The 24,993-nt window shown below is 37.0% G+C and overlaps 1 protein-coding gene across 4 annotated transcripts in view; it reads right to left on the bottom strand.

Moving 5' to 3' along the window:
* Positions 1-19,318: 19,318 nt before the first annotated feature.
* Positions 19,319-24,993, bottom strand: part of TAB3 (TGF-beta activated kinase 1 (MAP3K7) binding protein 3) — a 66,638-nt gene continuing 60,963 nt past the window's right edge. For all 4 annotated transcript variants that reach the window (XM_079122886.1, XM_079122887.1, XM_079122884.1 and 1 more), the window contains one exon: positions 19,319-23,560. In XM_079122886.1, coding sequence (XP_078979012.1) covers positions 23,412-23,560 — 149 coding nt within the window. In that variant the 3' untranslated portion in view covers positions 19,319-23,411. The remainder of the gene's footprint in view (positions 23,561-24,993) is intronic.

The following is a 24,993-nucleotide window of genomic DNA, read 5'->3' as shown; positions in this document are numbered from 1 at the left end:
ATGAACCAATAAACTGATGGGTTATTAGGTATTTCAAAACCACTTAGGGGATTGTGCTCATTGTTTTAGGATTATTTGCTTAAGAGACAATTAGAACTAGGATTTTTTTTAAAAAAAGAAAAGTTGAAGGTTCATAAAACAACACCATTATCCTTCAGCTTATTTTGCTTTCTGGGTAGTAGAAATACAATATGGTAAATATTTTAGAAATCTTTAAACTTATTATTCATCTGATTGAACATTCTTTCAGCAGATATTTGTTGAATACCTACAACATGTCAAGCACTGTTTTATACCAGCAGGTCATCAGTGCTGAGTGGACATCTTGATTGTAGGGGAGGAAGGAAAGGACAAAGAGGAAAATCAAGTCACACATACAGAGCACACCTTCCCCTCGTGTTTGCCTTAGTAAGAGATGCTTCCAGAGCAATGTGCTTAGGCCTGGAAACACTGCAGAGTACATTCAGTTACTGTATACAAGCTTGGTTCTACTCATTGACCAAACTATACCAGATATTCATTCAACCAAGTCTTTATTTATTTATTTATTTATTTATTTTGCGGTACTGGGAATCGAACTCAGGGCCTTGTGCTTGCAAGGCAAGCATTCTACCAGCTGAGCTATCTCCCCAGCCCATCAAGTCTTTATTTAGCACCTATTTGCCAGGCAACATGCACAGCTATGTGAGTGAATAACAAACTTCACTGGGCATATGAGATGAGCTTTTCATTTGTCCTAAGCTGTTCTTCAGCAGTGTATATAGCAAAGACTAGAAAGAGTGATCGAAAGATGTTGCTTAAATCTGCTTGCAAGAAGATTCAAGTCCCAGCCCCAAGTCAGCAAAAAATGCTCAGCTACTTTCTCCTTTTTCTTTCTCCCCTCCTTTGCCCTCAGAACTGGGAATTGAACCCAGGGGTGTACTATCACTGGGGTACATCCCCAGTCCTTATTTTGACCCAGGCTCTTGCTAAGTTGTCAAGACTGGCCCAGAACTTGCGATCTTCTTTCCTTAGCCTCCTAAGTTGCTGGAATTACAGACATGTGCCATTGTGCATAGCTTGGCTACTGTTTCTTGGAGCCTAGAATGTTGCAAATGGAAAGCCCATCTGCTACCTAAAGGTACAGTGTTTATACCAGTCCCAATAACTACTAGTCATCAGAAAACAAACCAGAATTCTAAAGTTAAAGTAAGTCTCTGTGTGCATGCGTGTGTATGCACATGCACACATAGAAAACTTTTCATATTATTTAAGCCAGAAACATAAAGGCATCTGCAGAAAATTTGTTATAATTGAAAGAGAATTAATGATGCAAGGGTATTTCAAGCCAAATGTATTTTGAAGAGCATGTGACGTAACCAAATCTATGACTCACCTTCAGTGCAGATACACTTAAAAAAATCTGAGGGGAAGAACCCCACTCCTATGGAATTGGCAAAGTCAAATTGTTATGACAGTTGCTTTATGCCTACAGTATTTCAGGTGTTTCAGTGAAATAAGTGGTGTGTCAGGTCAAAATCCTGCATTTTAAAGTAAATCGGCTACTCTACTCCAGTGGTTCTAATCCCTGGCTGGAGATTAGAATTATCCAGAAAGCATCTTAAAATATATTGATTTCTGGGTCTCACTATCTATAAATTCTGATTCATGTGGGACCAGGGTAAGGGCAACAAGATTCTAGTTCTATGGAATAGCACAGTGCCTTAGAAGATTGGAGAACAAATATCTGCCATGCACATTAGTTTTAAAACATAACAAAATAAAAGAGCTGGGCACTGTGGCACATACCTGTAATCTCAGTGACTTGGGAAGCTGAAACAGAAAGATGGCAAGTTCAAGGCCAGTTTCAGCAAGCAAATTAGCTAGATTGTCTCAAAATAAAAAGGGCTGGGATGTATCCCAGTGGTAGAGAGCCCCTGGATTCAATCCCCAATAAGGTTGGGATGGCATTAAAAGGAAATTAAAAATCCATCTGTCAACTGAAACTTCATCACTCCAGCAATCTCAGGGGACCCAACTGTCAAGTTCCATGCTCCAGATAAATATCCTTAAAGGCCAAGCATTTTAGTTGGCTTTTTTACCACTGTGACCAAAGACTTGACAAGAACGATTTTGGAGGAGGAAAAGTTTATTTGGGACTCATGGTTTCAGAGGTCTCAGTTCATACATGACTGACTACGTTGCCTTGAGACCAAGGTGAGGCAGAAAAGCATGGAGGAAGAGAGCAACTCAGGACATGGAACCAGGAAGAAACTACTCTCCTCATCATGGACAAAATATAAACCCCAATGACTCACCTCCTCCAGCCACAGCCTACCTGCCTATAGTTACCACTCAGTTAACCCTATAGGGTGGATTAAAACATTGATTAGGTTAAGGTATTGTAACCTAATTATTTCCACTTCTGAACTTTTTTCCCCATTATCTCATACATGAGCTTTAGGGGGACACCTAACATTTAAACCATAATACCAAGCTAAGGACAAAAGTCATTGGCTCAAAGCTGGGGTATAAAACATAATCTCATCAAGTTGCTACAGCAGAGAGAGCCAAATTCTATTCCAGTGCAAAAGATGAGTCATTAGGAGAAGACTTAGAAATCATAAATGAGATCAGCAGGTTCTTTTGATAAAATATCCATTTGTAAGACTTACATTGAACTTGGGAGCATTAAAGAGTGGTCCTTTGGAATTCTCTCTTCATACAGTTGTGAACTTCATCTGCTGCCAAACCTACCCAACCATCCTTTTTGTAAATAAGCATTTTAGTTTGGTTTTTAAATCATGGACTTTAGCCATTGTTTAGAATTGTAAGCCCTTTTTGTTGTTGTTTTGTTTTTTGAAACAATTCTAAGATCCTAAAATTTGGATACATTTTAATTAAGTATATAATTTGTATGTTTTTACTTCTGTAATACACATTGCTTCATTATTTCATTTTATCTACCTGGGAGAGGGTATGTGGGATAATTAATCTCCAATAAGGGAAGTGAAACATGGTGTATAAGAAATTTTATCTGGGCACACATAATGATTTGGAGGAAAGCGGAGTTCTCGGCAGACAATCTCTCTTGTTTTCTCTATATTTTTTTATGAGTGGGCAAAGATTCACATCCCCACAGCACAAATGCATGCAAATTTTTACACTATGGTTTTTAAAAATGCTTTTAACTCAGAAGGAAGTAACAAAATAGTTATTTTGTTATGATGAGGAAATCTGAGTTTAAAAATCAAAGTAGAAATTAGATTGATTCCATTGTGTTAACAATGAAGTTCACTTGGGTCTAATTTAGATTATTGAAAGTCAACATTATAGAGTGGTCTCTTATAAATGATGGTTTGTAGCAACACTGTGAAAATTTGAAGGCCTAGTCTGGATTCAACATTCAACAAATCACTTTTGAGAACAGAGATGATTCATGTTGTCTAAGATAGTCTGATGTTTTTACAAACCTTTGATATCATTTTAGAACTTTTTCATTTCAAAATAATTACAGACTTACAGGAAGTAACCAAAACAGTACATAGAATCTGATGAACCCTTCACCCAGTTCCCCCCCCATGGTGAAATCTTATATAAATGTAGTGTATTGTCAAGATGGCGTTTTATGTTAATGTTTTAAGTTCATTCAAGGTTTGCAGCAGAGAAAGAAAACTAATTGACTAAATTTAATCTGACATAACCTCTGACAATACTGCATACATAAAGAATGGTGGTTTGCCCTTTTAGGAAAGATAACTCTTAAGAGGTGGTCATTTGTATATACAAGAGAAATATTCATTAGTTAGAATGTGGTCTAAGATTCATCTGCTTTAAATTTAACATAGTGTGTGATGTTTAGCTGATTAAGCTCACTTCTCTACAAATTCATGTAACTCTGAAATTTTAGTTGAAAGTCTTCATATACTTGCCTATAATTAATGTGACAATTCTTAACTCACATCATAACATTCAATTCTGTAAAATAAATTATGCTTTCCTAAGAGATGATATGGCAGTTTAAAATCTGATACTCCCACACATTAATATTTCAATGTAAATAATCATTATATTCACTATGTGATATCTACTTAATTGAAGTGTATATAAATATTTTGGCAAAGCAACTCATCCATGTGAATGGATTAAGAGCTAATATTTCCAGTGTCTTTATTTTTAAATCATTCTATTGAAGTGCATTAGTATATAGAAACTGCACATATTTAATCTTGATGAGTTTGGGGATAAGTAGACACTTGTGAAACCATCATTACCATCAAGATAATCAACATATACATCACCTCTAAAAGTGTTCTGCTTCCTTTATATTTTTCCTGTTGCATGTGTGTATAGTCAGCAAATTTTAAGTGTACAATAAAGCATTGTTAAATACAGGTACTATGCTATACAGTAGATCTCCAGAACTTACCTTGCAAAGATGAAATTTTGTACCCTTGAACAGTCACTTCCTTATTTTCTCATTCCTCCAGTCCTGGAAACTGTTCTTCTCTCCATTTGCATGAACTTGACTATTGTTTGTTTTTTGCAGTGTGGGAATCAAACCCTGGTAAGTGCTCTGCCACTGAACTATGTCCCTGTCTCCTGACTTTGACTATTTTAGATTTCACCCATAAGAAACATCATACAATATTTGGTTTTCTTTGTTTGACCAATCACTTGACCTAATGCCCTCCAGGACTGTGTGTATTGTTACAAAAGGCAGGATTTCCTTCCATATTAAGACCAAATAATGTTTCTGTGCATGTGTGTAGGTGCATCTTGCAACTTTATCCATTCATTTATCAATGGACATTTAAGTTGTTCCCATATCTTTTAGTGGTAATAATGCTTCAATGAACATGGAATTAATAGATACATCTTCAAGATTGGAATTTCAATTCATTAGAATACAAACAGAACTGGGATTGCCAAATCATAGGGTAATTCAATTTTTAATATTTTGAGAAAACTCCATACTGTATTCCATGATGGCTGTAGCAATTTGTATTACCAGCAACATATGAGGGTTTCCTTTCCTTCACATTCTTGCCAACATTTATTTTGTTTTAATAATAGCCATACTAGCAGATGTGAAATGATCTCATTGTGGTTTTGATTTGCATTTCCCTGATAATTAGTGTTGAGTATTTTTTCATGTATGTGTTAGCCATTTGTAAATATTCCTTAGAGAAATGTCTAGATCTGTTGCCCGTTTTTCAGTCACATTGGTTTTTTTTTTTTTTTTTTTTTTAACTACTGAGTTGCTCGAGTTCCTAATGTAGTCTGGATATTAACCCTCTGTCAGAGGAATTTGGCAAATGTTTTCTCACATTCTATAGGTTGTCTCTTCACTCTTGATTGCTTCCTTTTCTGTGCAGAAGTTTAGTTTGAAGCAATACCATCCATCTACTTTTACTTTTGTTTCCTGTGTTTTGTGGTCTTGTTCAAAAAATCTTGTCCATTCTAATGTCCCAAAGTATTTCCTCCATGTTTTCTTCTAGAAGTTCCATGGTTTCAGGTCTTCCAGGTAAGCCTTTAAAGGATTTTGAGTTGATTTTTATATTCAGTGAGAGAAGGGGTCTAGTTTCATTTTTCTGCCAGTAGATATCCAATTTTCCTAGCATCATTTTTTGAAAAAACCATTATGGTGTGTGCTCTATCATATTGTCAAAGATCTGCCATCTATAGATCTGCGGGTTTACTTTTAGGCTCTCTAACCCAATGGTCTGTTTGTTTTTATGCCAATACCATTCCAACATTGATTACTACAGTTTTGGGGTACATTTTAGACTCTGTAGTACAAGGCTTCCTGTTGTGCTCTTTTTGCTTAAGATGGCTTTGGCTATTTGGGAATTTTTGTGGTTCCCCATAAATTTTAGGATTTTTTAAAGCTCTGTGAACAAAGCCATTGATATCGATAGGGATAACATTGAAACTATAAATTGTTTTGGGTAGCATGAGCATTTTAACAATATTGATTCTTCCAATCCACAAACCCAGTATGTCTTTCTGCCTATGACTTCTTCAATTTCTTTCATCAGTGTTTTCATTGAGATCTTTTGCCTCTTGGATTAAATTTATCTCTGGGCACTTCATTTGATTTTTTTTGTAGCTATTATACATAAGATTGCTTTCTTGATTTCCTTATCAGATAATTCACTATTGGCATATAACAGTGCTACTGATTTTTAGCATGTTCATTTTGTATCCTGCAAAATTTGCCAAATTCTTTTATTCTAATAGTTCTTTGGAGTCTTTAGGTTTGTGTGTATGTGTGTGTGTGTGTGTGTGTGTGTGTGTGTGTGACACATATATACACATATGTATATATATACACATACACACACAGAATCACGTCATGTGCAGTGACAGGTTGACTTATTCTTTGCCAATTTGGATCCTTTTATTTCTTTTGCCTGATAACTCTGGCTAGGACTTCTGGTGATATGTTGAGTTAAAAGGGTAAAAGTGAGCATCCTTATTCCGGATCTTAAAGGAAGCCTTTAGTTTTTCCCTAGCAAGCATGATATTATCGGTTGGCTTGTTTTACCTTTATTATGTTGAGATACATTCCTTCTATAACTAATTTGTTCAGCATTTTTATCATGAAGGTATGCTGAATGCATTTTCTGAAGCTTTCAAGATATGATTTTTATGCTTCATTCTACTGATGTGGTTGGTGTATTATGTTTATTGATTTGTATCTGTTGAACCATGCTTACGTCCCTGGAATGAATCCCACTTGATCATGGCAAATCACTTTTTAATGTGCTCTTGGAGTCAGTTTGCTAGTATTTTGTTGAAGATTTTTGTGTCTGTGTTCATCAAGGATATTGACCTGTAGTTTTCTTTCTTTTTCTTTTTTACCACTTCTTTTTTTTTAATTTCCTTTTGCATGGGCATGTGTGTGTGGTATCGTCGTCTGGTTTGGAAGAATTCCCTCCTCTTCGGTTTTTTTTTTTCTTTTCTTTTTTTTCTTTTAGAATTGGTATCAGTCCTCCTTTAAATGTTTGTTAGAACTCGGCAATGAAGCCCTCTGATTTGGGGTTTTTTTTGTTGATGGGAGACTTAATACTGATTTGTTTTTATTACTTGTTCATCTGTTCAGAATTTCTATTCAAGATTAAGCCTTGGTAAAATGTATGTGTTCAGCAATTTGTTTATTCTAGGTTATCAAATTTGTTGGTATATAATTGTTCATAAAAATCTTTAATGATCCCTTGTATTCATGTGGGGTCAATTATAATGTCTCCCTTTTCATTTCTGGTTTTGTGTCTTCTCTTTTCTTTACATAGCCTAGCAAAGGATTTGTCAAATTTTTTTATAACAACCAGCTCTGTTTTGATGCCATTTCATGTCATTTTGTCTCTATTTCATTTGCTTCTGCTCTAACATTTACTATTTTATTTCTTCTAATCTGGGTGTTTTTTTTTTTTTTTTCCCCCTTGGTTTTCTGGTTCCCCGAGTTACAGCAATAGGTTTTTTTGAAATCTTTTTTTAGGTAGATGTAAATTGCTGTAAACATTCCATGTAGCTATGCTTTTGCTGTTCCCCATAAGTTTTGAATTTTTTTCCATATTTATGTTCCAAGAAATTTTTAAATTCTATTGATTCATTCCTTGACCCTTTGGTTGTTCAAAAGTAAGTTGTTTAATTTCCATATATTTGTATAGTTTCCAAAGTTTTTCTTAATGATTTCTAGTTTTACTGCATTGTAGTTGGAAAAGGTACTTGATATGACTTCCATTTTTAAAAAATTGAGACTTGTTTTGTGGTCTAACATAGGCCACTTTCCAGGATAGATCATATGTGCTGTTGAAAGAATGTGTAGCCTGAAGCTTCTAGGTGGAATGTTCTGTAGATGTCTGTTAGGTTCATTTGGTCTAGAGTGCAATTTTACTTTTTTTTTTTTTTTTTGGTCTGGATGATTTGTCTATCAAGTAGGTGTTAAAGTTCCCTACTATTATTGTATTGAAGTCTGTCTCTCCCTATGTCTATTTATATTTGCTGTATGTATTTGGGTGTTCCAGTATTCGGTGCATATATATTTATAATTGTTATTTCCTATTATTGAATTGACTCCTTTATCGTTATGTAATGACCTTTTATGTCTCTGCATTGCTTTTCATACAGAATTTATTTTATCTGATATAAGTATGACTACTCTTGCTTTCTTTTGGATTCCTTTGTTATCTGGCTACATTTGTGTCTATCCTTCCAGATTTTTTAAACAGTTGGCTTCTCTGAGTCGGTGGATGCTTCTGTTCTTTCAGCACTAGATGACACCCTAAATCCAGTTTTGCCTGGAGTCTGCTCTTGGTGTGTTGTTGCTGTTTCGGCATTAGAGGGCACCCCAAGTCCAGGTTGTCCTAAATCTGTATTGGCCTATCATTCAGAATGAACTGGAGGAGTACCTAAAAAGCATAGTCCACCTCTGTAATCCTTCATTTGGTGTGAGGAGAGACCTAGATGCCTCATCCACAATCACTGGCCTATGTTTGGGTACCACAGAATTCTGCCTGGCTCTGAGCCTCACCTTGACAAGACCAACCCCAGATTTCTATGTGGTGACTTGGCTCCTACCGCCCCCTGCCCCCATCCCCAGCAGACAATTTCTCCCTCCATGTTGTGCTGCCTGGGTTGGGAAAGGTGGGCAGTCCCCTAGCCACCAACACTGCAATGCTGGATCACACCTGGAGTTCATGGCCTGCCAAGACCAGTGCAGTGCTGGTGCAGGATCAAGGCCCACACTGCTATGGACTGCCTTCTGTTAAGGTGGAGTCATGGACCAAGACCACTGTAGCCAGATACAGGTAATACTGTAATACTAGTTGGATTAGAAATTCAATTGATGAGGCCAGAAGTCTTCACCTAGCACAGGGGTTGGGTGGCTGATCCAGATGGTTCTATCTGCAGACAGTGGCCCTGTGAATAAGAACTATGAAGATCAGCCCACTATTAGGTTTCCCTAGCCCTGCACTGAGTCTTGGAACTCACTTTTTTGCCCTATGCCCAGTGGGAGGAGTCTTGTTCCTCTGTGCTGCCTGAAGAGTGTAGAAGCAGTCCCTAAACTGATGTTAAGCTGGGTCACACCTGAGTCTCACAGCTGCAGAGACCTGCACAATCTCAGGTAATGCCCACACCATAACTGGCAGTGATGCAGGCTAAAACATGAGTCTATTTCACTGAGATGCAGGTTTCTGCCTGATGCAGAGGCAGGTCTAGCGTCTCAGTCTGTGAGCCTGAGGATAGGGGCTCTTGGGCTCTTTCTGGTGCTGGGTCCCAATGCAGCAAGTCTTGTAATGAGCTCTAAGGCAAAGTCCTGTTCTTACTTTCCTGCCTTACTTACCAGTAAGTAGTCTTGCTCCCTGCTCTGCTGCCAGAGGTTGAGGGGAGGGGTGGTGGCGGCAGTCCCTTGACCACCTTAGCTAAGGATTCAGAGGCTCAGTCTTTGGGCACTACAGGGGTCCTGGGACTCTTCCTGGCACTGTTTCACTGTGGCAGGCCTGGTATTGGGTTTCAAGTCTAAAGTCTGTTCTCTCTCCCCCAAGTGGGAGGAGGGATGAAATGGTCAACTGTCATTCCTGCCTTCTTCAATGCATCTTTCCTTATGCTAAAACTAGGCCCGGTAGCCTCTCACCTGGTTTCCTTAACTCTTGTGTTGGAAGTCTGATGTGTGAGTGGCTGTTCAAACTGGTTTCTCTGTGGGGAGACAGTTGCTGGAGAATCTTGGCCATTTTGCTCCCAACCCAAGATAGTTTTACTTCTTCCTTTCCAATATGGATGCCTGGATGCCTTTTAGTTTTGTAAGTGCTTTTGCTGGAACTTCTAGTACAAGGTTGAATAGCAGTGGTGAAGGCAACCATCCTTACCAAGTGTAATGTTAGCTACATCACTAGGCTAACATCCCCAGCCCAACTTGATTAAAAAAAAAATATGTATATATATATATATATATATATATATATATATATATGTATATAGCAGCTATAAATTTCTCTAAGCACTGCCTCTGTTGTATCCATAAGTTTTGGTATGCTTTCTTTTCCTTTTCATTCATATCTATATATTTTTGAATTTCCATTCTGATTTCTTTGACCCATCATTTAAGAGTATGTTGTTTAATTTCCACATATTTGAGAATTTTCTGCATTTCCTTCTTAAAATTCTAATGTCATTCCATTTTAGTCATAGAGATACTATGATTTTATTCTTTTTATATCTATTGGGACTTCTTGTGTGACCTAACATTTTGTCTATCCTACAGAATGTTCTATATGAACTGGAGAAAAATGTGTATTTTGCTATCATTGGATGGTGTGTTCTATATGCATCTGGTAGGCATAGATGATTTATAGTACTATTTCAATTCCCTATTTATTGATCTTATGTCTAGATGTATTATCTATTTAAAGTTTTGTATTGAAGAGTCCAAATAGTCTCATTGAAAGATATGGAAAATCACAACCCTCAGGGAGAAAAGGAGAACAATGGGCTCTGGACTTTCACAATTTCCCATATCTACAACTGTTCCCCTGATTGCCCAACCGACACATCCCTGCTATGACTCAGTCCCATGGAACCCCATAAAATTCAGACCCCTATTGTAACCAGTCACCATTTTCTTCTTGGAAATGTGTGCCTCTGCTGCTTAATAAAGCATTGCTGATCCATTGATGTCTGTTTCTTTTTCTCTTTCATTTGCTTTCACTCACATTCTTTGGTTCTGTTTGCTTCTTATATTTGTAATAATAGTTTTAAACGGTAGTCTTAGCATGTGATAATAGCTAAGATCTTTTGAGCACTCAGCATATGCTAGGCATTACTCTATGTGCTTTGAATATAATAACTCAGTTAATGCTCACAACAACCCAGTGAAGTTGAGTTTTAGGAAACGTTTGACAGAGTGAAGAGATAGCCTACATAATGGGAGAAAATTTTCGTAAATCCTGTATCTAAAGATTAACATCTAAGAACTCTAGAAAGTAAGAATCCTGGCCTAACAGTCAGAAACCCAATGCTGTGTGACCTTGGACAAGTCACTTCACCTCTCAGCTTCAATGTCTTCATCTGTAAATAACTGTACTTGGGTTCTTGGGGGCTTGCTCTGCATAGGCTCTGTCTAGGTACTGGGGCAACTTCTCTCTTGTCAGACTTAATACTGTATGATTTCTCTATTTTCTGAGAGAATGCATTTAGGAACAATCAAATAGACTAAATAACTCCTTCTCTACCCCTATTTTTAAATCCAGGGATTCCACACCTGTTTCATTCTCAAAAGTGAAATAAATAAATAAATAAGTGAAAAATAAATAAATAAAGATTAACATCTAAAATATATTAAAGGGTCTGGGGATGTGGCTCACTGGTAGAGTGCTTGCCTAGCATGCATAAGGCCCTGAGTTCCATCCCCAGCAGCACAAAAATAAATTTATTAAAAACAAGCAATTCAATGGCAAGAAAACAACTCCACTTCAATTAAAATATGTGCAAAGGCCTTCTTTGGTAGATATTTCTCAAAAGACGTACAAAGAGCCAATAGGTATATGAAAAATAATCAACACTAATCAACAGGGGAATGCAATCTAAACTGGAATGAGATATTGCCTCACACCTGTTAGGATGACTATTTTCAAAAAGACTAAAGCTAACAAGTGCTGGTGAGGATATGAAGAAAAGGAAATCTTGCACACTGTTTGAGGGAATATTAAAAATACAACCATTATGGAAATCGGTATGAAATTTCCTCCAAAAATCATAAATAGTTTTACCATATGATCTAGCAATCCCACTACTGGGTATAATTCCAGAGGAAATGACATTAATATGTCAAAGAGCTGTCTGTACTCCATGTTCATTGCAGCAGCTTTACAATAGCCCAGAATAGAACCAACCAGAAAAATAAAATGTACCTATGCACAATGGAATACCATTTAGCCATAAAGAGAGTGAAGTCCTCTTACTTGTAATAACATGGATGGAACTGGAGATCATTTGCTAACTGAAATGATCCAGGTATGATGCATGATCTCACTCATATGTACAACCTAAAATAGCAAACTTGTAGAAACAAAGAGGATAGTAGTTAACCAGGGCCTGATGAGTGGGGTAAATATCTTTCCACATAAGTAGAGATGTAGTGTGACTCCTTTGTGAGTAGTTGTGTGCCTCCTTAAGTTGCTCACTTCTAAAAACATTTTCCCACGTTATACCTCAGCTTGGCCTTGGAATGCTTCCGAGCCAGCCGTCCCTTGGAGCTTTCTGGCTTGTAAAGATTCTTACACAACCATCTTAAGAGTGTTCTCTTAGGGTATAGTTGACTAGTGACTTTTTTCTATTTATCCATTTTACTGTTAAGAGTTGGCACAGAGACGTCTTGTGCTGGAAATATATTTCTCACAAGACACATCACCTTGAATTCTGAATTGTCATTTCTTTATGTGACATGTTCTGTTACAGGTGTAGATGACTTATTTGCATCTAGAAATAACTCAACATTTGCAGCCTCTGAAATGTCACTAGGATATAGTATTCTTATACCATCCTGTTATTAGGGAGTTGAAAGTCTTTTTAGTTTGAGATGTCTAGAATCTCTCTTTGAGAATTTGCCTGAACTAAATGTTTTTCCACTTTTGGAATCAAGAGTTTAGAAGAGCTTTTTAAGCTTTCAGATGGCTTGGTTTGTTTTAGTAATTTTTACATTTAGTACCTTACAGTCAGAAAACAACGTGGCATGTATAATTTTTTTTTTGAAATTGAGCTTTTCTTGATTTCTGTGTGTAAATGTTCGGAGGACGTTAGAAAAACAATTAGTTTTTTTTTTTTTAACAATGTATAAAGTTTCAATATATGGAGAATTAACCAAGTTGATCATAATACTATTATATTAATAGACTTATTTAGCATGTTAAAATGAGAGAATTGTGTCTGAAACAATTGTCTTTGTCTGAGACAAAGACTTAGGAAAAATTCTGTTATCACCTGGATTATTTACCCTTGTAGGTAATATTTTCTCAACCCTCCTTCTCCCATGTTTTTATGTAGTAATGTCTCTTAACAGGAATATGGTGTGAGAAATATCTCCTTAGGTGCTTTTGTTATCATGCAAATATCATAGAATGTTCTTCCACAAACTTAGATGGCTTAATGCAATCAAGAAATGTAGCAAATATGAGTTGTATGGTGTTGCTGCTGGCATACCATGGCATAATTTTAGAGTAACTTTCTTTTTAATTTTTTAAAATTTTATTGTTCTATCTACATATACATGATAGCAGAATGCATTTTGATTCACTGTACACAAGTACAACTTTTCATTTCTCTGGATGTACACAATGTAGAGTCACACCATTTGTGTAATCATACATGTACATGGGGTAATGTTTGTCACATGCCACCATCTTTCCTTCCTCCTGCCCCCTCCCCTCTCCTCATTTCCCTCTACACAATCCAATGTTGCTCCATTCTTTACTTATGCCCTCTCCCAACCCTGTTTTGTATCAGCATCCACCTATCAGAGAAAACATTAGGTCTTTGGTTTTGGTGGATTGTCTTATTTCACTTAGCATGATATGCTCCAGCTCCATCCATTTGCCTGCAAATGCCATAATTTTATCATTCTTCATGGCTGAGTAATATTCCATTGTTATATATATCCCACAGTTTCTTTATCCATTCATCCATTGAAGGGCATCTAGGTTGGTTCCAGAATCTGGCTATAGTGAATTGAGAAGCTATGAACATTGATGTGGCTGTATCTCTGTAGTATGCTGATTTTATGTCCTTTGGGTATAGGCCAAGGAGTGGGATAGCTGGGTCAAATGGTGGGTCCATTCCAAGCTTTCTGAGGAACCTCCATACTGCTTTCCAGAGTGGCTGCACCAATTTGCAACTCCACCCGCAGTGTCTGAGCGTACCTTTCCCCCCACATCCTCTCCAACACCTATTTAATGTTTTTATTAGTGCATTATAGTTATACGTAATAGTGGGGTTCATTTTGACATAATCATACATGCATGGAACATAATTTGCTCCACTTCAATCCCCAGTACTTCCTTTCCCTCTCTTTCTCCTCCCCCCATCTACCCCATTCTTCTTCCTCTACTCCAGTGGTCTTCTAGTTATTTTTTATTGGTGCTTTAGATATACATAAAGATGGAATTCACTGTGGTAAATTCATATGTACATGTAAGTAGTAGGAGTACAGTCTAAAAAAAATAGTAAATAATATATGACTGATACTGGTTATTATCAAGTATTATGTGCTGTGCATAATTGTATGTGCTACACCTTTGTAAGACTGGCCCATGCAGGAGGTTCATTTACACAGTCACAACAAACACCTGAGAAATGTATTGTGGCCCATTGTTAGGACAGCTACCAAATCACTAGATGATAGGGATTTTTCAATTCCATTATGATCTTATAGGACCACTGTCCTATAAGACAGGTCAGTGTGTTGTTGACCTTGTTATCCAATGCATAGCTGTCTCTGATTGCATCCCTATCCACTGTCTTTCCCCTATGGAATTCCTTATCACATTGCCTGGATCTATTCATTTATTTTATTTTATTGGTTCTTTTTCATTATACATGACAGTAGAATCCATTTCGATATAATTATACAAACAGAATATATCTTACTCTAATTAGGATCCCAGTCTTGTGGATGTACATGATGGTGGGATTCACTGTGGTATATTCATATGTTCAAAGAAAAGTTATGTCAGATTCATTCCACTATCTTTCCTATTCCTATCCCCCTCCCTTCCCTTCATTCCCCTTTGTCTAATCTACTGAATTTGTTCTTCCCCTCTCCCCACTTTTTGTGAGCAAAAACATTCAAACTTTGTTTTTTGGGGGACTGGCTTCTTTCACTTAGCATGATAGTCTCCAGATCCATCTACTCACTGGTAAATGTCATTAAGTATATCCTGGATCTAGAATTCATATTTCTTATGTGCCAGCTCTCATCTTTATTCCTTCTGATTTATTTTTATTTACTGTGTACCAGGGATTGAACCCAGGGGTGCTTAACCACTAAGCCACATCCCCAGCCCTTTTTATTTTGAGATAGGGCCTCACTAAGTTGCTGAGACTGGCTCTGAACTTGTGATCCTCCTGCCTCAGCCTCCTGAGCCCCTGGGATTACAGGAGTGCACCACCACATCTGCCTCTTTCCTCTGAATTTTAACATTTCTCCATTGACTCAGCTGAGTTTAGTACCTATACTTGTGTCTTGGAACTTAGTACAAATTACTTTTTACTTGCATGCACCCTATCTTGATCTGATTATTCCTTTTTAAGAAACAATATTGAAAAGTTGTTTGGTATTCAAAGTTTTCTCTCCTGCTCAGATTTTGCAGAATGAGATCCTATTTTCAGAATGCTGCTTCTTTCCATGTGTTGGCTGATTTTTAAAGAATGTTTTTAAATGCCACGTGGACCATGCTGCTCAAATCTTATTTGTTCTTATTTTGTAATCTATGACCTTAGAATGTGTTTTGGCAAATTATACAAACATAGAATATAACTTATTTTACTTAGGATCCCACTCTTGTACATGATGCAGTTACCCTGGTTGTGCCTTCAAATACAAGGCTAGGAAAGTTATGTCTGATTAATTCTACTGTCTTTCCTATTCCCCTTCCCCCATCCCTTCATTTCCTTTTGCCTAATTCAATGGGTTTCTATTATTCCCCTCCCCAACCTCCCTTATTTTGGGGTTAGCATCCATGTATGAGAAACATCTGGCCTTTGGTTTTTTGAAATTGGCTTATTTCATTTAGCATGATATTCTCCAGTTCCATCCACTTACCAGCAAGTGCCATAATTTCATCCTTTATGACTAATATTCCATTGTGTATTTACACAAATTTTCTTTTTCCATTCATCTGTCGAGAGACACCTAGGTTGTTCACATAGCTTGGCTATTGTGAGTAGTGCTGTTATAAACATTGGTGTAGCTGCATCACTGTGGTATGCTGATTTTAAGTCCTTTGGGTATAGACTGAGGAGTGGGACAGCTGGGTCAAATGGTGGCTCCATTCCAAGTTTTCTAAGGAATCTCCATAATGTTTTCCAGAGTGGTAGTACAAATCTGCAGTTCCACCAATGATATATGAGAGTACCTTTCTCCCCACATCCTCACCAACATTCATTGTTCTTGTATTCTTTACAGTTGCCATTAACTGGAGTGATAATCTCAGTGTAGTTTTTTTTGTTGTTGTTGTGCTGAGAATCGAACCCAGTGCCTTACACATGCTAGGCAAGCGCTCCACCACTGAGCCACAACCCCAGCCCATCAGTGTAGTTTTAATTTGGAATTCTCTAATTGTTAGAGATGTTGAACATTTATTCATGTATTTTTCTTCTGTGAAGTGTTTGTTCAGTTCCTTTGCCCATTTATTGATTGGGTTATTTTTCTGGTGTTAAGTTTTTTGAGTTCTTTGTATGCCCTGGAAATTAACGCCTTATCTGAGGTACTGGTGGTAAAGATCTTCTCCTATTCTATAGGATCTCTGTTCATATTCTTGATTGTTTCTCTGCTGTGAAGAAGCTTTTCAGTTTGATATCATCCATTAATATCCAACAAAACTGAAAAGCAGTTTTCTACTTTGGCAGTTTTATTTGCCTTTGGTTGGAAATTACTTGATTACAAAATATTGGTTAGACTGGGAAGGTCAATGCTTTGGTAAGCATTTGTTTTTGGCCACTCAACAGGCAGCTCTGAGTGTTTTTGGTATTGTGGGGTTGAAAACCTCTCCCTGGAATCCTCAGGGAACAAGGCAAGATTTTTCTCTGTGTTCATCATGGCAGCCCGAGGTTACTTGTTGCCTTATGCCCCCTAATTATTGGCCAAGTAACTCATCATGGCAGCCTGAGGTTACTTGTTGCCTTATGCCCCCTAATTATTGGCCAAGTAACTCTCAATAAGTGCTTTCCTTTTTTTAGTGAACAGGGGTGCCAAGTGAGTCAGAAAGCAAATGCTGCAATCTACATGCTTCCGGTCCAATTCTTCCATTTGTTCATTGCTCAGAGTTTGAGGTTCTTCGTGGGTCCTATTGGGGAGTCCCAAAGGCATGCTTTGCAGGTTGACCTTCATTCATGGCTAGAGTTGTGGCCTTATTGACAGCAGTTTGCTAGTGCCCTCAATATACCCCCATCAATTTCTGATCCCTTGAGAGTACCCTTTCCTGTTTTCCAATCCTTAAAAAAAAATGCATCAGTGGAATTTGGGGAAAGAAACTAAACTTGCATTGTTGAAATTGGGAGTCCCCTGCCACATGTGGCCATTGGAATCACTGTCAAATAGTATATAAAGAATGCAAGCAATTTCAATATGCTAACTCAACTTTCTCTTCCTCAACCCCAAATATCTTTCAAAGATCTTTTTTGAATCACGCACAACCAAATCAGACTACTCTATTCCTAGGGATTAAGAAATGGCTGTTAGCAGTTCTTGATCAAGGGAATAGTATTACCTGAAAATTGTCTCCACCCCAAAAGTAAATGCACAAATAAGTCAAAGGATATACACTGTATTAACTAGCATTTTCTTCCTAAACCACAATGCAAGTCTAGGAAGCTAGGTTTTATCACTTGACTTTTCCTTCACTTATATATTTACTCCTGTCCTGTCATGGAAGAGTAGGCAAAAATATACCCACCAACATTCAAAAGGTAGGACAAGTGAGATGATTTGAATGCTCATAATTTGCAAAACAGAATCACTCAGGTTGGGGATACAGCTCAGTGTTTGAGCATTTACTTAGCATGCTTAAGGTCCTGGGTTCAAGCCTCAGCAATAACCTCCACACATTGTATATACTATCTTAAAAATCTCCATTACCTGTTCCACTGTTCTAGAAAAAGGTCAACAGGATGAAGTCAGGAAGTCTTTGGAGGAATATAGGTGGGACACAAACACTGGGCATCCCCCACACAAGTCCCCCAAGTCTTTTGTATGAAAACTGATCTGGTCAATTTCTAAAGAGAAATCATTATATGGATATAGGGATTAAATATAAATAATGTAGTCCTCAAAGGTATCTCTACAAAAACAGGCCCCACAGCAAACCACATCTGCACTAACTGAACAAACTGAAAATAAGTCAACTGCTTAAGAAAGACTACTAGCATGTGGGAAATGATAGTTAAAAACACTTTACTACTTTTAAAGTTATCTTTGACATTTATTCTATGCATTAACTATAAGATGTGGTAGAATATAACTAAATAGTTGATGGGAAAAAGTTTCCTTAGGAAGACAGTACAGTTAATAAATGACTGGTTTCCTGACAGGGAGGGACTACGAGAATGCACGTGCGCACACACCCAATATACATTTTGAGACATAACAAATTTCAAATATTCCATTTATACCATAATTTGGGATACCTTATTTTTCAAAAAGTGTTGAGACCTGGGAAATGTAAAACACTGGATAGTCAATATTTAAACAACAGTAATTCTGTAAGGTGTGATGAGTACAATGCTTCTGTTAAAATTTATTTCCAAATGAACTGATGTCTGGGATTTATTTCAAAATAATCCAGGGAGAAGTGAGAGGGTGGAAAGAAATATAGATGAAATAAGGATGCTTATATAATTTTGGAAGTTGGGTAGAGTAACTGGGGTACATTATACAATTCTATACTTTGTACTTTTTCATATATTAAATGTAGAAATGACTTTAAATGTATTTAATCACAAAAAAAGTTGTCTAACAGATTCATCTGTGGAGATTTCAGTGCAAAATGTCGGGAAGGTTTACTTCAGACCATAGGCAAGGAAGTGACAGAACCTCTGTTTTACCTTTGAAAAACTAATTACAAATGACACCAACAGCTGGATGCAGTGGCATGGCCCTGTAATACCTGGTAGTAGGGATGCTGACATAGGAGAATTGCCAAGATTCAGGACAGCCTGAGCAACTTGTCAAGACAGAGTCTCAAAATAAATATAAAAGGGCTGGTGTGTGGCTCAGTGGTACAATGCCCCTTAGATTGAATCCCCAGTACCACAAAAAAGTCATTTTTAATAAGTAACATTAAGTGGAATGAAAAAAATGTTAAGTTCCTAACATGTTCCAACTTTTATATAAAACCTGCATGTGCAGGTGCATGTACACACACGTACACACACGTACACACACTCTATATCTTAACAAATTTTCAAGTCAGAACAATGTGCACTTAATACTTACCCAAGTCTAACATTACTAATGTTCTAATAAAGGTGAAATGGGATAGTTAAGTTTGTACATCCAGAAATGTTGAGAACTAGAACTAGCTTGATACTATAAATATTTCTAACTATACAGAAAAGATGCAGAATGTAGTGTTTGCTTTTAGTTTATTAATTTATTTTTCAGGAACTTTTTGACTTTCTGAATATGTACTGTTTGGAAGTACGATGCATGCATAGCCTTTTTAAATGCTTTTGTACAATTTCATCTCAAAATAATTTCATTCACAGCATACACAGAAATCTAAGAGACATGGTATTTACAAGATTTAATAAGTTCTTGCTGCTTTAATGAAGAAACTGATCAATTCCTTTACAGTAGGGAAAGAAACATGGACATTGGTGTTGTTATAAATAAAAATTCAGAATTGTTCAGTCTCAAAGCAACTTTTCATGGCTTTAGAAATTAAAATTGACTCATCATTCTATTAATCTCTGAATGCCCAAGCCATGCAAAATCTACTTGTATTAAATATTTGGGGATGCAAATAATACAGAAAAAAATTTCTGGTGAATGTGAAAACGTCATCAGAATTAACTTTCACAATAAGAAAATACTGTTAATTCTTTCAAAAAGATACAGTAGTGGTGCAACACAGACAGTGCCCAATTCTGATTTTTTTAAAGTAGCATTTCAATTGTCATTTTCCTTTCTCTACAGATAAACAGACACACACTGTAACATAGACTCATTCAAGGTCTAACAATGGTACAATATTAAAATAATTTTTAACTATAAAGGGACATCTTCACATTCCAGGATACATCATTGATATCTTTAAAGGACAATTCTTCTATGCCTTATATTCTTGCTTTTTGTTTATACTTTCAGCAAGACATTACAATTACCTTTTAAAAGACTATATAAAATTGAGTTGCCACAGAAAGTTGGATATGAACCCTAGATAATTGTGACAAAGCAATGACAAAATTTAAGGAAACATCGATTTATAATTAAAAAGTACTAAAATTGAGACCAGCTCCTTAAAAATTAAACTGCTTATAACACTTCCCATTTCTTCCAGGGAAATAAACAAATTAGCGACACTTTCCCCACCATCATTAATCTGCTCTAAAACTACATTTTTACAATGCATTTCTTTTGTTTCTTTAAAATCCCTTGCCTCTACTCTCTCCCAAACTAGGTCAATATCAACATTTTACAATGCTTAGAAAGTTTCTGGCTCCTCTATTACCACTTTAAACTTTAAAGAACTCCAAAATTTAAGGGGCAATGTACTGTAGTAGGATGGCAAACATGCTTTCTAAAAACCCAGGTTACAAAACAGTGAAATGATGTAAAATGTATAGTCAGGTCTATATGTTACCAGATACATCAAAGTAGTTGTATTTTACGAAAGAAAAGCTCTTACAAGAAACAAGGAGTGCACCAACTCAACCAAAGGGCACAGGCACCTCAGCGCTGGGCATCAGCCAACTTAATTCCTACCAACTGTTTGTGCATACCAATCTGACTAGGAGATCCTTTGGAAGAGATACCTTGAAAGCTGGGTGGATTCTTATTCAATCTGGTCACAGGCAAGAAGTCGTCTACGGGATACAGTTAAATATAGCGAATTTATCGGAGTCAAGTGATTTTCATATTAAGAAAACTGAATACAGCCTAAGTTGGCAGATGAAACTTGTGCACAATTACAAAATGACAGGTACAAAACTTCCTTAAAATCAATCTCTGATGTCTCATACCCCACCTTCCACACCTAGAAAATAGACTGTTTTTCTCATTTTTCCTGGCAGGAAAGCAATGATTGACTAGATATGTCATCAAAGGACTGAAACCATGCATCTACTGTATGATAACAGCTTATTAACCTGGATGTATTTTCATGCAATAGTTTTTAAGTCATCTACATGGTTTTAATAAAGCATCTGACTATTTTCAAACATGCTACTTTCATTTTCAACTGACAACTGCCAAGTTAATTGCTGCCACTTCAGCATATCACTATGAATACTAGTAAACCTTTGAGCTAGAACACCAAGCAGTATATATATGTTTTTCCCCCTAAATTGTTTATTAACACCAAGTGGGGTTGACCACCACTAACAAGATATGAAACCATACAAAGGCAAAAGGCATCTTACGGAATACTAGGACTGCTAGACTGTTGTTGGAAACTGACAGATACCAGTGTTACAAAAGCCTTTAAAGAATGCTGTTTTCAAGTCCATGCTCTAAAGCCTGTCTGTTTTCTCACCATTATTTTCACAGTTTTGCCACAATTGTTGTATGAGAGATGTTTTATCAGTGTAATTACACAACCACACTTACTTTGGGAGACGAGTGGATATGTTTTGGGGAGTTTTGCACATATGAAAAAATGTTTTCAACGCTGTAGGCAGTGTGTGAAATTATGATTTGATGGAAAACTATGATGAGCTATGCCTTTGGTTTCATTATGCTATTAAGCGCAGCTTGTTTTTCCAGGTCTGCCAGAGATTACTGCTAAATTAGAACACAATGAGAACACAAAGGGTGTGTGTGTAGGGGGGCACCTGCTGGTATTCCTAAGGTAATAACCTCAGGCAAAATGCTTCAGAATGGGAAAATCTACCAACTTTATTGCTGTTTATACCTGCCAAAATGGGGAGCGGGATTCTAAAATTCAATTCTGAGCCAAGAAGGAAACTGAACAGTGGCAAAGACCTTATTTAGATGTGCTATTAATTTTCCAGTGCTGCACTCTAATGAGTCACATGGTTTTATATCTCTTCAGTTATCTCTACACCTTCAAGTTCTATTTCACAGACTGTTTTAATACTATCTGTGCTGCCTGCACAAATTCAATATGATCTCTGAAAACACTTATTTATAAAAGTTGTTCATTTCAAACTCCTCTGTATTCATCTTTCTCTTAACAATTCTTTTTTTCTTTTCAGGGTGCCAGGGGTCCAACCTAAGGCCTTTGTGCATGCGAAGCATATGCTGTATCACTGAGCTATACCCCAGCCCAATATTACCCGACCAGATTTTTCTTCCTCCCCAAACAATGCAGTGTGCAACTTTATAATATTGGCCAACTGTAATTTCCCTCACATTGGTTTATAACATATGTGCAAATAAATCTTTATTGAACAGCTAATATTGATTTTTTTTTCTTCAGCTATATTAGGATTATGGCACAAAGTATTATCTGTGCTGTAAACATCATGAATCCATCACAAAATTGGAAGGAGGCAAAAAAAAAAAAAAAAAAAAAGCTCTATGAACTGCAAACATTTCTTAAGAACCACAGCTGAGCTCAAGATTTCCAAATAGATTTTGGAATGGATTTGCATTTGGCATACATTCACTGTGCTATTGGCAAAGCGCAGTTTTATAAGAATGTCATTTATAAAATCATACTTTGTAAGGATTTGTTATTTTTAAAACAAATGGCCTAATAAAAGCATACAGTAACTTAAAAAATATATCTCTTATATGGCATAATTAGGTCTTAGTTACCAGTGTTGATACAGCTTGATGAAACCTTGTACAAGCCAAAGGGATCTTACCACCTCTGATTGTACTTTCCAATGATGGGCATAATATGCCTAATTCCTGACTGCTACAAATCACATTTTAAAACATCTTGTTTGTGTGTGTTTGAAATTACCCCTGAAAAAAGCAGCAATTAAAAATACCCCTATTATTTTGCAAAAAAAAAAAATCATATTCTGGGTGCTTTTTCCTATCCTTCTCTTCATGGGAAGCAGCAGGAAGAAGCACAGGGAGCCTTGGTTTTCCAGAGAGCTGTGGCCAGGTAAGCCTGCTCTGGAATTCACAGTTTGTCTGCATAAACTGTAACTTTTCATACTATGATTCAAAGTTTGACTTCAAAAAAAAAAAAAAATAAGGGCCACTCAGCAGTAACTTTAACAATTGGGATTCCACAGAAGAGCTCTTGACTCAGCTCTGTGTACATTCTTTCAGGAGTGAATCCTTCCCCAGTTTCAAGTATTCTTTTCTACCTCTCAATCTGCAATGAGTCAAGAAAGGAAAAAAAGAAAGACCTCGCCATTTTTCCATTTGTGAGCACAGTGGCCACAGTGCCATTCCTCCTCCTCCCCCCGTGCAATTGAAAATGAAAAGGCTGGGCAGATGAATAGGTTCCCAAGGTTTCCTTTTCCTCTGTGGGTGCTCAAAAAGTTTCACTTTTAACCTGGTGCTGACTCTTCTGAATTCAAGTGTACCGTGGCATCTCGCACTGCTCACAGCGATTTAGTGCTGGGTGGTTAAGAAAGGTACAGCTGTCACAATTCCATGGAGCCCCCTCGTAGTCTTCATCTCGGGGTTGTATCCGAGGACTCTGTGTGGAGCCAGTTAGATTCTCTGAGGGAAGTGAAGATTAAAGAGAAAGGGGGTAAAGATCAAGTTTTTTTTCCCAAGTACAATCCAAAAAGCAAGGGATATAATATTCTGCCTTATGCAATGTGTAAGGCATTTAGTAAACATTATCTACCAGAAAAGCATAACTGAGCAGAAAGTACAATATAGTCATAAAGTCTGTTCTAAACAGTTTGCTTTTTTTGCTGTAAGACAGAAGCTGGGTGTGGTGGTGCTCATCTGTATCCCAGCTATTTGAGAGGTTGAGGCAGGAAGATGACAAGTTTGAGAACAGCCTGGGCATTTTAGCAAGGCTCTGCCTCAAAATTAAAAAGGGGGCTGGGAATATAGCTCACTGGTAGAACATTTACCCAGCATGCACAAGGCCCTGGGTTCAATCCCCAGCACTGCCAAAACAAAGAAGATGATGGACAGAAATCTAGAATAGACTGTCTTCCTAAATGATTCCTCATAGTGGATAGATCTGCTTTATTCCAGCCACATGAAAAAAAAAATGTTTCATAACATATTACATTAATTCTGTCTCTCTTCTATGTCTTCCCTGACAATCACAGCCTACCTTGACTTTTCCTCTGTTACTATATATACTATAGCAAATATCTGATGAAATGTATGTCTTTTCCCATGAGATGTGAGACTCCAACAAAATCCATGTGCTTTGTACTAACGGTTCATAAATGGCAGGGACAATTCATAACAAAAATTTTCCCCAGAATAGTGAAAATATAAAGACTCCACAGTTTTTCTGAAAGTCAAATTTCATTCAGTATAAAAGGCTGTCTTCTATTTCCAGATTCTTTCCTACCTTTTTGGCATTCAAACATTCTTCATATGTTTTGAAAAAAAAAAAAAAGTCTGTAACTGGCAATACAAAATGCTGGCAACCTTGAGTTGGTCTCCAGGGTTTTATAAAAACTCAAGATTTGTATTTCTGTTAAATCCTCATTCTCTTTAGTCTCATGCTCAAAAAGGCTCTGCTTCTAGGGTCCATTTGTAAACCCTGCCTCTTAGGAACAGTCCATATGAAGAACAGGGTCAGTGAACTGAAGGCTAAAGATCTCCAGGTTAAATCTGCCCTGGAATCTGGGGCAAGATCAAGTGGCTGAGAATTATATATGTGACTTGCAATATATTTCAACTGGGTAGCACAACTATAGGACACTGGAAACCCTCACCATGAACTGGAAATGAGATTAAAATCTAAGGTAAGCAATCTTTCCAAATAGTTAACAAAAAGAAACTGATCTGGGGAAGCTCTGTCAGTTATGGTTTTGGGTTAGCATATCTTCCATTGAAAATTAACTAGCTTACTTCTGGTTTATCAATTTGTCTTTCATGGCAAATGACTAGTGTGACCCTTCCATGAGAGGCAACTGAGGTTCAGACCCTGAATCTGACCCTCTGATGAGGCTCAGCCT

Source organism: Sciurus vulgaris, assembly GCF_902686455.1.
Source record: "Sciurus vulgaris genome assembly, chromosome: X".
Lineage (NCBI taxonomy): Eukaryota > Metazoa > Chordata > Mammalia > Rodentia > Sciuridae > Sciurus > Sciurus vulgaris.
The sequence above is the reverse complement of the archived record's forward strand: the minus strand, read 5'-3'. Positions and strand labels throughout refer to the sequence as shown.